Source organism: Sorex fumeus, unplaced genomic scaffold (genome assembly GCF_029834395.1).
Source record: "Sorex fumeus unplaced genomic scaffold, SorFum_2.1 ptg000051l, whole genome shotgun sequence".
NCBI lineage: Eukaryota > Metazoa > Chordata > Mammalia > Eulipotyphla > Soricidae > Sorex > Sorex fumeus.
The window spans coordinates 11809047-11825675 of record NW_026606108.1 but is presented as its reverse complement, the minus strand read 5'-3'; the positions used below and the strand labels follow the sequence as shown (position 1 = coordinate 11825675).

The following is a 16629-nucleotide window of genomic DNA, read 5'->3' as shown; positions in this document are numbered from 1 at the left end:
TGGATTAAGTCCTTTTTGCCTCTGGAGCCATGGCCATGCCCATGATCAGATATTTTTAAATGCCCTATCCTTATTGAAGGACCATTTTTCCTCTTGTTCTTTGTATCCTCAGAGTTCAGAAAAATCTTTGGCAGGAAGTAATTTTTCCAAACTTTTGTTACATATCATACACCACGTGGGCAGGCATGGATAGAGGCAGAAGAAAGAGAATGACCTGAGCTTGGGTCTACTGCAGAGTCAGTAGCAGGCAGGACAGGACGCTTACTGGCCAATAATTCTAAGCTCTGGTTCTGTTCTAGCCTTGAGTTTTGTTTGCAGTTGCCTCTCAAGGACCTCAGTGTGACCAGGACTGTGTGTGGTCTCGATGAGGTAACTTGAGAGTGTTCTGGAAAGGTCTCCTTATCAGGCCAGGCCAGGAAACGAAACAAGGCCCCTCCTACTCCCCCAGTTTCTAAGTTAGCTTTATGTGAGGGTGTTGTAAAGATAGCAGAGAACCTATGCAAAGATAACAGAAATATAGAAACTATGTAACATTTTGTTTAAACTTCTTTTTTAATTTTTAAATAAATAATGACCAATATAAATGAACAGAGTACAGAGAGAAGGTAATCTTCCGCAGCATCTCTCAAAGTCCATGTCTTATTTAAATATAGGATTATATTAAAAGCACAAAGTCAGGGGTCAGAGTGATTATATAATGGGTAGGGAGCTTGCTTTGCATGTGGCTGACCAGGGTTCAATTTCTGGCACCCTGAGCCCACCAGAAGTGATTCCTGAGTGCAGAGCCAGGAGTGAACCCTGACCACTGCCAGGTATGGCCCCCAAATGAAAACAGAAAGTTGATGTCAGTATATACTTATGACTGTTCTGTGTAATTTATTCATAGGTGTGTAACCACTAAAAGGTAAAGGTAAAGGCCCTCCCGTTGATCGTCGATTTGCTCGAGCGGGTCCAGTAACGTCTCCATCAGAGACTTGGTTGTTACTGTGTCTGGCATATCGAATACTCTCGGTAGCTTGCCGGGCTCTCCGAGAGGGGCGGAGGAATCGAATTCGGGTCGGCCATGTTGGCCGCTTGTAAGGTGAACACCCTACCGCTGTGCTATCGCTCCAGCCCTAGGTCACTTAAATACAGGACTGTTCTATCATGCCAAATTCTCCCTGTAGCCCTGCCTTTATACTTAGTATCTGCCCTCCACACTACCTATAACCACAGTCTGATAATCTGTTCTCTGTCTCTATAATTTTGTTTGTTTGTTTTTGGGCCACACCTGGAAGTGCTCAGGACTCTCTCCTGACTCTGCACTCAGGGATCACTTCTGGTGGGGCTCAGGCATCACATGTGGTGCTGGGGATTGAACCCCCTCTGCCACATGCAAGGCAAGTGACTTATCTGCTGTACTATTTGCTCCAGCCCCTTTAAAACTTTTTTTTGGGGGGGTGTGTCTATAATTTTTTTTGACATTTATAAAAGTCTCTGTAATTTTTTATGTTCATAAATGCAATTACTCAGTAAGTGATCTTTAAAGTGTTTTTAGGCAATACGATACCCTCAATAATTCATAAGCCCTATGAATTGTTGTAGTATGTTAATAGTTCACTTGTTTTTATTTCTGAATAGTGCTATTAGATGTACCATCGTTTTGTTTTGTTTTTAAAAGCCATTTATTATTGGGGCTGGAGTGATAAGAAGCAGGCAGGGCTTGCATGCAGCCAACTCAGGCTTGTTCCCCAGCATCCCATATGGTTCCCGAGCATGGCCAGGAGTAATTTCTGAGTGCAGAGCCAGGAGGAACCCCTGGTCATTTCCAGGTGTAACTCCCAAAAAGCCAAAACAGCAGCAACAACAAAATCATTCACTATTTAAATTCATTAATTAAAACAATATTTTGGGCCAAAGAGATAGTACAGCAGGTAAGGCTTTTTTCTTACATGCAATCAACCTGGTGGGTTCGATCCCAAGACCACATATGTTCTCCCAGCATCACAGAAGTGATCCCTGAGCACAGAGGCAGGAGTAAGCTCTGGACACTGCCCAATGTGGCACCAAAACAAAAGAAACAACCAAAACCCCCAAATTTTTGTTGTTAAAACATGATTAAAATAAAATGACTCCTTGTTTTCAGTTTGGGACTCTTATAAACATAGCTTCTGTGGACATTTGAGTACAGGTTCTTGTGTGGTTGTGTTTTCTTTTTTTTTTTCTTTTTTTGAGTCACATCCAGCGATGCTCAGGGGTTACTCCTGGCTTTGCACTCAGGAATTACTCTTGGTGGTGCTTGGGGGGACCATAGGGGATGCCGGGGATCAAACCCAGATCAGCCACATGGAAGGCAAACGCCCTACCTGTTGTATTATCGCTCCGGCCCCGATCATGTTTTCTTTCTCTGAGTAGGTGCCTTGGTGCTGATTGCTGTTACATATATGCAAAAAACATTTTTTTTTTTTGTTACCTAAAGAGATGGGGATGGGAAGGCATTGAGAGGGGCTGAGTAAACTTGTCAGACTGTAGATCACTGCCCCAGTGTGGCTGGAAGGGTGAGCACATTCCAGAGGAGAAAGAGGAATTTCTGCAGTTCTCAGGAGAGTTCAGGAGCCCGACACCAGGCTAAGCTGCCTCTGGAGAGGTCACTGGGGAGGACCCTCTGGCCCTTATTCTGATGGCTGTGTACCTTTTTTTCCTTTTCCCTTTGAGTCCACTTCTGACGAGGCCGCTTCCTGGGTCTACTCAGCCAAATCTTAACAAATGTTCTGCTAAGTCTTTCCCACTCTGAAGACTTTCCCACTTTACTCAAGACTACTGCAGGGTGGGGGAGATACTCACAGGGCTAGTGGGCATGTTTTATAGGTGGGAGGCCTGGGTTTGATTTCCTGCCACTGTAGGGATCTCGGAGCCATACTGGGAATAACCCCGAACACTGCTCCATATGGCCCCAAACCAACCCCGCCTCCCCCAAATAAAATGAACCCAAACCATCATAATAGAAGTGAAAATCATAACAATGGGAGAGACTAAGATTCAACTCTGAATACATTAGGAATGAATAGGGATTTACAGAAAATTGCTGAGATGCTCTCTCAAGACCATGATACACATTGTTATATATACACAGTGGTAGGGCATCTGCCTTGTGTGCAGCCAGCCCAGCTGAGCTGGGATCGATTCCTCGGCCCCTCTCGGAGAGCCCAGCATGGGATTTTCTTTGTATGTAAATTACTTTTTAAATCTTGCTGTTCTAAATGTTCTATTTATCTTTGGATTTTGTTATTTTGAGTATACTGTGTCTTGGAATTTCCTTAGTTGAGCCTATTTTTACTGAGACCCTTCATGCCCTTTGGATCTTGGTGCCTCAACTCTAGAAAATCCTTCTTGATGGTTTCTTTAACTCTTGTTTCTTTATCCCATTTGCCTTCCTGTTCTTCAGGGACTCCGATGATTCTTCTACTGTTCCTCCAGTTCTCTGACATGTCATTCATTTCTTCTCAGACTATTTTCCACCTCTTTCCTAGTAGTTTCCTCCTCATCTTGGAGATTCTTGACCTTTTGTTCAGATGCTGTTATTCTGCTATTCAGAGCTTCTAATGAAATTTTTACTATCACCTACCACGCTTTAAAAAAACCTTTTTGTCATTTTTGATTGTAGTAGTTTTTTCATTTAAACTCTTCTGCTTTCTTGTGCTTTGCTGACTACCCATGCTATTGTTTCTTTTCTTTTCTTTTCTTTTTTTTGCTTTTCCTTTTTTTTTTTCCTTTTTGAGTCACAGCTGGTCATGCTCAGGGGTTACTCCTGTCTCATGCACTCAGGAATTACTCCTGGCAGTGCTCAGGGGACCATATGGGATGCTGGGAATCGAACCTGGGTCAGCCGCGTGCAAGGCAAATGCCCTACCCGCTGTGCTATTGCTCCAGCCCCATCCCATGCTATTGTTTCTCTGAGCTCATTGAACATCCTTATCATGGTGTCATCAAAGACACTGAGGATTTACTGAGCTGGTTGATGTTTATTCTTATGGTGATACTGTTTTTGCTCACTGAGCTTGATAGTTTTCTATGTGTTTCCCCCATTCTAGTGTTCCTGCTGTGCTAGAGGGTATCTTTGTAGTTATTCCTCTGGTAGCTGCTGAGGAATGAGGCTGGGGCTTGCTCTCTTTTTTCTCTACCTGTCCTATGAACAACCCCCAGAATGAACTGTGAGCAGTGTGTAATCTGTTGAGTAGGTCTGTGTACGAGACGTGCGATTCAGGAGCTGAGATGCGGACCCTTAATATGGCACAGCTAAGGTGTGGAGGCTGTTGGGGCCCACCTGGAGGGAGGGGCTATGCTTCCCTTTCTGGAATAGGCCCAGTGATGCAATCAGGAGGCTAGCCTACCCTGGGACAGTGAGCAGCAAGGAGAAGGTCCATGTTTAAATTTTTTTTCTTTTGTTATTTGGATCACTATCAGGGGTGCTCAGGGTTTACACCTGACTATGTGCAGGGGTCAGTGCTCTGGGAACCATATGTGGTGCTGGAGATTGGACCAGAGGTGGCTGTGTGCAAGGCCTTAGCCTCTGTTTTGTCTCTGTAGCCTCATGTATATATTTGATTTTTAAAGAAACGGACAAACTGTTTTCCAGAGTGGATGTATCATTTTGCATTCCCGTCAGTAATGTAGTAGAGATTCAGTTTCTCTAGGTCCTTGCCAGTACTTGGTATTAGCTAATACTTTTATTTTTCTAATATAATATTGTGTAACTCACTCCTTTAAGGTGTCCTAAGCAATGGTTTTTAATGTATTCACTGAGTTGTGAAAGCATCATTACAGTACATTTAGTGTAGTTTCTTTATCCTTGGAAACCACTCATCTTCCTGTTTCTCTAGCATTAACATGTCCTAAAATGGAATCAGACTATAGGTGATCCTTTGAGACATCTTTCATTTAATGTAACATTTTCAAGATTCATTTACATGTATCCATGTATTCCTTTACCTTAAGACCTGGAAGTATGTTGCTTTCCATTACATGGTCTATAAACTCAGAATTACGGTAGTGAGGTTTTCCTATTTCTGGTTGAAGGTCCAAATTGCAATTAACCCAGGTGCAAATTAAAACTAGACATTTTAGCAGTTATAGCAAAAGTGTTAATTATGTTTTGCTTTTGTACTTATACATTTTTATTTATTTAGCAGAAGTTTTGAAAATTGCATGGTTCTCCTGAAATCCTTGGGGCAGCTAGAACAGCTGTGTCCAGCAGGGTCTCCATTGAGGTCGGGCCTGGTGAGTGACCACACCTGGGCTTGGGGTTTGGATAGCAGATAGGTCAGGAACTGGGTAGTAGACAGGTACCTTCTGGGATCTTTTTGGATCTTTTGCCTCTCCACAAGCTTGCTACCTTGCCCTCTCCAAACACTGAGTTTACTCTTTTTCCTATTCCCTGGTCAATGCCTCATGCCCAGGACAGAAACTTCTGTTCCTACTAATACAGCCCAGAGGACATTCATGTACTCAAATACTTGTTAGTCATCAGTGCTCTGGGGCACAGAGGACAGGCGATGAATGGGTGCTCATTTGGTCTCTTAGAGCTTAGTGTCTGGCTAGGAAAATGAGCAGAGCCATAAATACCCCGTAGAAGGTTGAATGGAACACATGCCACTTTAAATATTAGGAAAAGAACAAGAACAACAAATACCCATGTCCTCACCTCCCAGTTTTGGGTAATTTGAACATTTTTTTTGCCATATTTGCTTCCGTTTTAAATTTATTTTTCTTTCCCCTTTCTCCCTTCCCTGTGCTGTTGTGGCAGTGACCAGGAGCACATACATTGGACCCCAGTGCTCCCTAGGGTCATCCACTCAAGATGTAATGCTCTCACCACAAGTTGTGGTTGTAGTGGGTCAGAGGTGACACACCTAGGTGTGGTGCCAGGATCACAAATGTCAATGCTGTTGGGAGTGCACGTGATGTGCAGGGTGGTGTCCAGGCTCCAAGGCACAGACTTATGCCTGTTGGCAGACAGTTTAGCACTGAGCTTTCTGTCTCTGTCTCTGTCTCTGTCTCTCTATCTCTCCCATTTATGTTTTTTGGGCCACACCCAGTGGTGCTGGTGCTCCTGGCCTACTCTTAGCTGTGCACTCAAGGATGATCCACGTGGGGCTCAGGGCACTATATGGGATGTTATAGATTGAACCCAAGTCAGCTATGTGCCCAGTAAGTGCCCTACTGACTACACTATCTCTAGGCCCCCTACAGTCTACCAATCTGATGGGCATGAAATAATATCTCATTGTGGCATTAGTTATTCACACTTGCCTAATTAGTTGATTGGGCAAACATTTCTTTGTGTATGAGTTTTTTTACATGTCCTGGGGGGAGGGGTGGCCCACATGTGGTATGCATGCTTCACATGTGTGAGGTTTGATTCCTGGCACAAGTACCTTAGACTAAATATGACAACAATCCCCCCACATGAGTATACACAGACATGCAGTTTAGTTTTGCATGTAAGTCACTGGTCACACTTCTACCAGCCAGAGTTCATTTTTGGTTTTAGTCAGTCCCTTTTGTCACTATGATGACTGCAGGTCATTCTTGACTGTTGTGCTTGCTAGAGGTGGCACTCTTGATTGCAGTGATCAGATATCACCAGGGATCCCAGTGACTGCCAAGGTCACACTCAGAGGTACACAGTGGTGCTGGGGTTGAACTTGTGGCCTCATACTGTGTCCTCATGGGTTTAGTTGGAGATAATGTCTTTTCTTTTTTTCCTTCCTTCCTTCCTTCCTTCCTTCCTTCCTTCCTTCCTTCCTTCCTTTCTTCTTTCTCTCTCTCTCTTTCTTTCTTTCTTTCTTTCTTTCTTTCTTTCTTTCTTTCTTCCTTTCTTTTTTCTTTCTCTCTCCCTTCCTTCCTTCCTTCCTTCCTTCCTTCCTTCCTTCCTTCCTTCCTTCCTTCCTTCCTTTTTTTTCTTCCTTTCCTCCCTCCCTCCCCCTCCTTCCCTCCCTCCCTCCCTCCCTCCCTCCCTCCCTCCCTTCCTCGCTCTCTTCTTTCCTTCTCTCATTCTCACTCTCTTTCTTTCTCCTGGTGGTGTTCAGCACTACTCCAGGCTATGTGCTTTCCGCATGCAGAGCATATATTGCAAGTACTCAAACCATTGTGCTCTGTCTCTCTGCTCTCCTGTTTTACTAATTTTATTTTATTGATTTAAGAAATGTTTTGCTCGAGCGGGCCCAGTAACGTCTCCATCGGAGACTTGGTTGTTACTGTGTCTGGCATATCGAATACTCTCGGTAGCTTGCCGGGCTCTCCGAGAGGGGCGGAGGAATCGAACTCGGGTCGGCCATGTTGGCCGCTTGTAAGGCGAACGCCCTACCCGCTGTGCTATCGCAGGGCTGGAGCGATAGCACAGCGGTAGGGTGTTCACCTTACAAGAGAGCCCGGCAAGCTACCGAGAGTATTCGATATGCCAGACACAGTAACAACCAAGTCTCCGATGGAGACGTTACTGGACCCGCTCGAGCAAATCGACGATCAACGGGAGGGCCTTTACCTTTACCTTTTTACCTAAGAAATGTTAATCAGTTCAGGTACTATCCTCCCATTGTTCATCAATAGCACTATCCTCCCATTGTTCATCAATTTACTCGAGTGGGACCCGTGACATATTCAATATGCCAAACACAGTAACAAGTCTCACAGTAATGGAGACAATACTGGACCCGCTCAAGCAAATTCAGGTACAATATAAATAGCAAATGCATAATATAGATAACAAATGGTGGGCCAAGGGGTGCAGCTCAAGTGGGAGAGTCATGCTTTATCTCTGTATATAGATGTGTATTTATAAATGGAGAAGCAATTTTTTCATTCTTTTTTGCATGGGAAGCCTCACCACTCCTATGCTATTCTTTTCTCAGTGGCTTATACTGATACTGTCATAGATCAAGTTTCTATATTTATTTTATGGTCTGTCTCTGGCCTCCCTAATCTGTTCCACTAACCTGATCATCTGTCTCTGTGTCAGTACCACACTGCTTAGTTATTATGGCCTTCAAATGGATCTAGATATTGGATAGAACAGGTCCTCCACCTTGGTATTCATATTTGGGCATAACTGTCCTTAGACTTTGCTCTTCTTTTGTTGTGGTTATTATTATAGGGACTACCTGGTTCATACCCAGTGATGCTGGCTGGGGGATATCAGGGCCTCACACTGATACTCACCTAGATACTCAAGGACAATGCAGTGCCAAGAACAAAATCGGACCCTCACACAGGCAAGCTGTGTGCTATTGAGTCACGTTCCTGGCCCTGACTTTTCACTCTTCTTTTTGTATAATAGAATCTTTTTTTTTTGTCTTGAGACTTTTTATTACATGAGAAAAAAACTCCAGAAGTTGTTCTTTAGAAATGTGATTCCATGTTACAGAATGTAAAGTAGGACATCTCAAACATGTTCTCTCAAGGAAAATTAATTTGTGTCTATAAAGAATAGAACTTTCAAAGGACAGCTTTGCAGGGTGGAGGGCCCTAGGTTGGAGATTTTTCTCTTCCAGTGCTTTGAATGTATCATTCCAACCCCTCTCTCTTATGTGGCTGCATCTGAGTGTTTTGCTGTGAGTTTTATGTTGTTTCTCTTGTATTGAGGTTTCCTTTCTCACTTACTGCTTTAAGCAGTCTGTCCTTTTGATTATTCCTCTTTCCATTACAATGTGTCTTGGTGCTGTTCTATTTAAGGTATTTTGTTTGGTAGTCTTTGGGCCTTTTGAATCTGTGCACAGGACTCCCTCAGTGATTTGGGATGCCTCTCTATCTTTCACTAGTCTTTCTTCCTCTCCCTCATTTTCCATTTCTTCCTGTATTCCTATCATTTGGAGGTTATTCCTCTTGAGATTTTCCTTTAAGTATCTTCCATTTTCTTCCATTTTTTTATAACTATTTTCTGTTGACATTTCTTTTGTGGCACTGGCTTCAAGGTCACTGACTTTTTTGTTTTAGTTTTCAAGATCACTGATAGGGTAGAATCATTTATTGTGTTCTGGTTAAAAAAAATGGGTATTTTATTGAAATAGTCATTTGGGGGAAAAAGTTTATCCTTATAAAACTGAGTCTTCAGATTCATGACTATAGTGTTTCTCTACTTGTAATTAATTATTAAATGTATTTCAATAACTTTTTATGATTGTGTATGTGTATGTATGTGTGTTGGGGGGTTGTTGACCATGCCTGGAGGTGTTCAGGGGTTTTTCTAGCTCTGTGCTCCTGGACCATGTGGTACAGGCGATCAAACTAGGATCAGCCAGATGCAGGGCAAGTACCTTAGACTTTTTATAATCTTCTTCATAAAAATATTGTAATCTGGGACACACAGAAGAATCTCAGAATCGAGCAGCTCGCTGCAGAGATGCCTCTGGACTTTAAGCCAGGCCAATTTCACAGGGGTTCCTTGGAAGGGAGTAGGCGTCATCCTTTCACTTGCCCACTATGAATCCCTGCAACTGTCAACTTTCTGAACCCAGTGAAAAGCTCAGGTACACAAGATTAGTCACAGAAAACCCCAGGTCTCAAGGAGTAGAGGATGTACCAGTCCTTTTCATCTCCCAGGCCCTATGGGACTCTGGAGGTCATGCCCTCGAACTGCCTCCAACTGCTATTTAAGCTCCTTAATGGCCAGGGAGACACAAAAGAATTTCAGAATCAAGCAGTCCACTGCAGAGATTTCTCCAGAACAACGGGAGGACAGTACTACTACAGTGCTATACAGTGTGCTTGCCTTGCATGCAACCAACCCAGATTCAATCCCTGACATTCCATATGGTCCCCAGAGCACTGCCAGAGGTAATCCCTGAGTGAAGAACCAGGAGTAACCCCTGAGCATTTTCAGGTGCGACACAAAAAGAAAAATAAAACTGTAATCTTTTATTAAATTAAGATATTGAGAAGGGTTATCAATATTAACTATTAATATTCAACAAATTACATGCTGCCCACAGTTATTCTTCCCTGTCATTCTGTGAGGACAGGCAGAGAAGACAGAGAGCAATCTCCAGCTTACCCCTCAGTATTTTCCAGGGAGGTAACTACAGGGACAACCCAGAACAGCAAGATCACTAGATAATCAATGGGGAAAACACGGGGAAGCCCACCAAGCTTAATGAGCAAGAACAATATCACTGAAGACTTAAATAACACTAGTAAATCCTCATACATGTCTTTAGTGACACTATGATGAGGATGTTCAAGGAGTTTAAAGAAATGGTAGCACAGGAAGTCAGCAAAACACAAGATAAAGGTAAAGGTAAAGGCCCTCCCGTTGATCGTCGATTTGCTCGAGCGGGCCCAGTAACGTCTCCATTGGAGACTTTGTTGTTACTGTGTCTGGCATATCCAATACTCTCGGTAGCTTGCCGGGCTCTCCGAGAGGGGCGGAGGAATCGAACTCGGGTCGGCCATGTTGGCTGTTTGTAAGGCGAACGCCCTACCCGCTGTGCTATCGCTCCAGCCCTGAAAGTATGAGAATCTATATTTTAAAAAACTGTAGTCAGAAATGACAGAAATGAAGAGCAGAGTAGGTGATATAAAAAAGTCAACAATGGGGACATTGGTGGTGTCATGAACAATCTTTTAATTGTGCATCTCACCGTAATTCAATAAAAATAAATAAATAAAAAGTCAAAAGAAGCTCTGAATATCAGAATAACATAAGCTAAGCAAGAGATTGAGGAGCTCCAAGATGAGAAGGAAACCACTAGGAAACAGCAGAAGATGCTAAATAGTTTGAAAAGAAAAGAACATCTTACCAGAGAACTATGGGATGAGTTCAAGAGGAACAATATAAGAATCATTGGAGTTCGGGGGTATGGTGCCACCAGCAGGTCAGTCTGTACCTGTGAGGTGAGTGCATCAGCAGCCTGATGGCACTGTCAGACTTTCAGATGCCCCAGAATTGCTGCTGTGCCTTTGGCCAGAACCCAAAAACTTGGGGCAAAGTTTACCAAGAAAGTAAATGGCCAAAAGTTAGGTATGTGGGAGACACACCCACAAACCACCCCCGGGCTCAGCTATATAATTGGAGGCATGGCCTCTCTGGTTCCTGATCGAACTGCTTAATGGCCATGATCACAGAGACTCAGAAACAAATATTGGAACCCAAAGGCTTTTGGCAGAAATGCACCCTGTTCCTGCAGTAGATTACTGGCGCTGGGAAACTCCAGGTAGGAATAGGTTTTGTGCCTTGGCCTGTTCCCCCTGGCGGTCAGGTGGCTGTCATTCTCCAGAGCCAACTGGACAGTCAGGTTTGGGCCTGCAGTGATGAGACAGGCAGGGCCTCACCAGATGGGGGTGGAATCGGCCCTTTCTTCCCCATCCCAACGAGACCCTGAGTCACCGCCTACAAACTGCCTCTCTGGCTCCTGATCTAGCTGATTAATGGCCATGATCCCAGAGACTCAGAAACAAATCTCAAAACCCAGCGGCTTTTGGCAGAAATGCATCTGGACTGCATACAAGGTGATGGCTACCTCAACGCTTATTGGAAAGCCAGGTATGAGCTGGCCGTGACGGGGCAACTGCAGTCTCATGGGAACTGGGGTGGTACCGGCTCATCCTTCACGCCCTACCGAGGTCATGAATTGCCCCCACAAGTGGCTCTCCGGCACAGCCATAACACCAGATGCACGAAAACCAATCTCATAATTATCTGGCTCTTTTCAGAAATCCAAAATCGCATGGACGTGATAGCCACATAATAGATCTTACTCCTGGCTCTACACTCAGAAATGACGCCTGACACAACTCAGAGGAACATACAAGGTATCATGTGCTATGTCCCATGTCTTTATCTTCCTGCATAAAGACGTATGTCCCATTTCTTTATTTTGCAGGAGCACCTTCTCCCATAATTTCCTGAGAGCAAGAACAAGCAAGGTAAATTTTCTTGGTCTTCAAGTTTCTTCTCAGGGTGTTATGATGTGCTTTTTAAAAGCTTCTACAACTTGGATCTCCTCTTGAATCTAGATGTTCATGTCTTTGTAAAAAAATTTTAATTAAACTTTAAAAAAAATTGAATCACCATGAAATACACAGTTACAAAGTTATTCATGATCGGGTTTCAGTCATACAATGTTAACAACACCTGTCATTTTGCCAGAGTATATATCCTGCCACCAATGTCCCCAGTTTCCCTCCTGACATCCCCTCCCCCAGCCTGCCTCTATGGCAGTTACTTCTCACTCTCTCTCTCTCTCTCTCTATCTTTCTCTCTCTCTCTCTCTCTCTCTCTCTCTCTCTCTCTCATTCTCTTTCCTTTTGGGCATTAAGATTTGCAATACAGGTACTGAAAGGTTATCATGTAAGATTTACCTGCTTTACACACTCAGCTCTTGTCCAGAGTGATCATTTCCAATTATCATTGTCATAGTGGTCCCTTCTCTATCCTAACTGCCCTCCCCACCTACCACTTGTGGCAAGCTTTCAACCATGGACCCAGTCCTCCTGTTCCTTATTTCTATTGTCCTTGGGTATTATTAGTCTCATGCTGTGTTTTTTATATATATCACAAATGAATGCAGTTTTTCTATGCCTGTCCCTCTCCTCTCTGACTCATTTCATTCAATATGATACTCTCCATGCCCATCCATTTATAAGCGAATTTTATGACTTCGTTTTTCCTGGAAGCTGCATAGTATTCCATTGTGTAGGTGTATCATAGTTTCTTTATCTAGTCATCTGTTTTTGGGCACTTAGGTTGTTTCTAGATTCTGGCTATTGTGAATAATGCTGAAATGAACAGAGAAGTGCTGATGGATTTTTTGCATTGTGTTTTTGGATCCCCGGGGTTTATTCCCAGAACTGGTATTGCTGGTCATATGAAAGCTCAGTTTCTAGGTTTTTGAGGAGTGCTAATATTGTTTTCAAAAAAGGCTGAATCAGTCGGCATTCTCACCAACAGTGAATGAGTCCTTTTCTCCCCACATCTGCATCAGCTCTGGTTGTTCTTTTTCTTTTTGATGTGTTCCAGTCTCTGTGGTGTGAGATGATACCTCATTGTTGTTTTGATTTGCATCTTTCTGATGATTAGTGATGTAGAGAAGTTTTTCATGTGTCTTTTGGCCATTTGTATTTCTTATTTTATTATTATTATTATTATTATTATTATTATTATTCAGCACAGTATTTCAGTACTGGCCTTTTAATTTTTAAAAATTTTTCATAAAGTTGTTCACAATCATTGATTACATTCAATATTTCAACACCAATCCTACTACCATTACACCTTTCCACCACCATTATTTCGAATTTTCCCACCACCACTTAAGCCTGCCCTATAGGCAGATGTTAGAAAATCTATTTTGTACTGCTTGTTATAAATAGCATGAGATATTGCATGGCTGTGCACTTCTGGAATTCTAAAATTTCAAATCATTAGGGTTCGGAGATATCTCTGCAATGAGCTGCTCTGTTCTGAGATTCATTTGTGAGTTGCTGGATCATGGCCGTTCATGCAATTAAACGGCACTTGGAGGCAGTTCATGGGCATGACAGCAAGGACCCAATAGGGGCGGGGAGATGGGAAGGAATGGCCTGTCCCCGGTCCCTTGAGGCCTGGAGTTTGCAGTCACTGGTCCAGCATACCTGTTTTTTTTCATTGGGTTCTTGAGGTTTGTGGCTGCTGGGATTCATATGGGGCAGGGGAGGGACAATGCCTGCTCCCGTCTGAGGTAGCACCGTAGCACTGTCCTGTAGCACTGATCTCGCAGTGTTCACTAGTTTGCTCGAGCAGGAACCAGTAACTTCTCCATTGTGAGACTTGTTACTGTTTTTGGCATATTGAATACGCCATGGGGAGCTTGCCAGGCTCTGCTGTGCGGGAGGGATACTCTTGGTAGCTTGCTGGGCTCTCCGAGAGGGGCGGAGAAATCAAACCCAGGTCGGTTGCATGGAAGGCAAATGCCCTACCTGCTGTACTATTGCTCCAGCCCGCCTCCCCCTCCCCCATCGAGGTACCCAGGGGAATTGGCCTGGTGTGAGGTCTGGACCATCTCTGGACGAGCTGTTCCATTCCAAGATTCATTTGTGACTCTATTCTTGTCTTTTTTAATTTCTGAATAACTGTTAGCTACATATCTTTGAATATTGCCTCTCTTCATTCTCCTTATTCTTGCCTTTTAGGACTCAGGCTTGATGCTTGGAGTTTTTTAATGTTAATCTCAGATTAAATCCCTTTAATTCTCTCTCATGTTTTTTCAGTCTCACTCTCTCTCTCTCTCTCTCTCTCTCTCTCTCTCTCTCTGTCTCTCTGAACTTTTTCAGATTTCTTTATCCCTTTACTATACCCTTTTCCTCAATGTCTATTTACCTTATCTTTTCTAATTTTAATTTCAAAGACTAAAATATTAATTTCTCTAGGTTCTACTTGGTACATTAACTATAATATATAATATATTTATATATAATAATATATATTTATATATCCCACCCCCATTAAGTAATGCTTTTTCTTTTCCTGTGTATTTGGTAGCCTCAGTCTGATAGTTTGGCTCACTGATGTCCTGAATCCAGCGCTGCTCCCTGTCCCTAAGGAAGCTCACACAGTGGAACACAGGGGGTTCTGGATTTTAAAGTCATGTCCAGCATAGTATTATCTGTTGAATCCCATATGGCCTAGATTCAGGATGAATTCACTACTGCAGACATCTGGTTTGTCCTCTGGGCACTCAGAGTAGCATTAGTCCAGAATGACTCTTTTTGTTGTCAGACCTCTTGGGTGGTATAAATTTAAACTGCAACCCAAGTGAGAACTTTCAGGAACACATTTTGTTCTTACACAGGGCCCATGCCACAGTGTAATTTTGTACCATCTCTGGGGTGAGGGAACTATTTTTTCTGATGCCCTTTCACCTGGGACTGCTGTCCATGAAGGTCTTTCCTGTTCTTGCCTGGTACTAGAGCTCCTTCACCAAACTCAGAGCTCACTGCCTCCCCGCTGGGTGTCCTTTTCCAGACAGCAACTGGGCTGCCCACACACAGTGTCCTCCCCCATACAGCAGCTCAGCTGCCCACCCTCAGTGCCCTCCCCCATACAGCAGTTCAGCTGCCCATTTGGGCTCCATCCTGTCTGCTGGGAGACGGCATGGTGGGGGCAGGGGACCTGCTGACTTCCTTTACTCTCTTGCTAGCCCCACAAGGCAGGAAAAAGTAAAAATTTTTTTTTCATATGGAAGTTTTGGGAAGCACAAGAGAGGCCATAGAGAGACAATGCAACAATGCGCAATGGAGAGAGGTCCTTCCGGAAACCAGCAGGGTGCAAGGACAGGAAGTGACCATGAGGTCAGCAGAAGCTTGGGACTCTCTTCCCCAGAGTGTCTGTGATGAGGCGAGAGAGCCACAAGGGAGGTGTCGGTCTCAGCTCAGAGGCCATCATCCAGGCTTTCCTTCTGGAAGTTTCCATTGAGAGTTTGTTCCAGTGGCAATGAGTAGGAGAGGGGTTTGGGTTTGGAAGGATGACCCCCACAGGAGGTGGAAATCACCCGGGGTGATGGATGATCTGAACTGGGTCGCTGAGGTGAGATGCCCTTTGAGAGAGAGGGCTTGAGAGAAAACAGAGAAATCTAGGGCAAGAGCCGGGTCAGAAATGCTAAGCAAGCACGTGATCTGGATCTTGGAAAATCAATGAAAGTGTCCCCTGTACTGAGCCGTGTTTTCCCTTTTCATGTTGCCCAGCGACTGCTCACCGATGCTGACGCAGTTCATCTGGACTCTGCAGCGAAGGATGGCGTTTGGGGACCGGCTGCTGAGTGGGCGTCTTTGGATAAGACACCGCATGTCCCCACGGAGTTCCTGGAAATAAGTTGGATGTGTTTGACTCTCCAGAACTGGCCGCCATGACTGAGGAGGGGGAGCAGACACCCTCCTCCAGGCCCGGGAGCCCGGACAAGGAAGGTCAGGTCCAAGAGGAGAAGTGGATGCTGCATCAGAGACTGGCGGTTCGCGAGCTCATCGACACAGAGGTCTCCTATCTGCGCATGCTCCAGCTGTGCGCCTCTGACATTAGGGGCCGCCTGCAACAGGTACCTGAACGGAGCTACCATCGCCTATGTGACCGGAGCAGATGTGGGTCCTCGCTTCTGGACCTGACCTCTGTCCTGGGTGGACTTGAGAGACGGGGATGCCAGGTTGTGAGTGACCTCTGACTGGCCCCAGGAGTCCTTGGATTCACTTTCTGACTGTGCATCTTCAAGTAGCACTTTCAAGTGCTTTTTGGAGCCTCGTGCATTCATTCATTCGCTTAGGGGCAGAGAGTGAGTGGAGGATGGGTAAAGTGCCCTTTATCGTGTGTAGCGGGTTATATAGGCTAAAACTGACCTATATTCTAATGGTCTCATTTCAAGGGGGATGGCAGGGAGAAGTTATTATCACTTTGATAGGATTCTATCTTAGTGTTCATTTTTTTTACACCTCCCTCCCACCCCTACCTGACCTGATTTCAGAAATAACCAGGCTCAGTCTATAAAATACCAGGTATCCCCTAGCTTGTGAGCTCTCTAAGGACACTGGTAAGTTCAGTATATTCAGTGCCTGACTAACAGTGGACTTCCAAGTCACATTTCTTGAATGGAGTACAGGAAGTGAAGTAAAGAAGATAAGATAGAGGTAGAA

General features: G+C 44.2%; 1 protein-coding gene across 1 annotated transcript in view; it reads left to right on the top strand.

Annotated features, from left to right (window-relative positions):
• ARHGEF37 (Rho guanine nucleotide exchange factor 37) overlaps nt 1-16629 on the top strand; it is a 61198-nt gene that overhangs the window by 15136 nt on the left and 29433 nt on the right. Inside the window, exons 2-3 of the mRNA XM_056124592.1 lie at nt 11856-11898; nt 15694-16040. Of these exons, the coding sequence (XP_055980567.1) occupies nt 15855-16040 (186 nt within the window). The 5' untranslated portion in view covers nt 11856-11898; nt 15694-15854. The remainder of the gene's footprint in view (nt 1-11855; nt 11899-15693; nt 16041-16629) is intronic.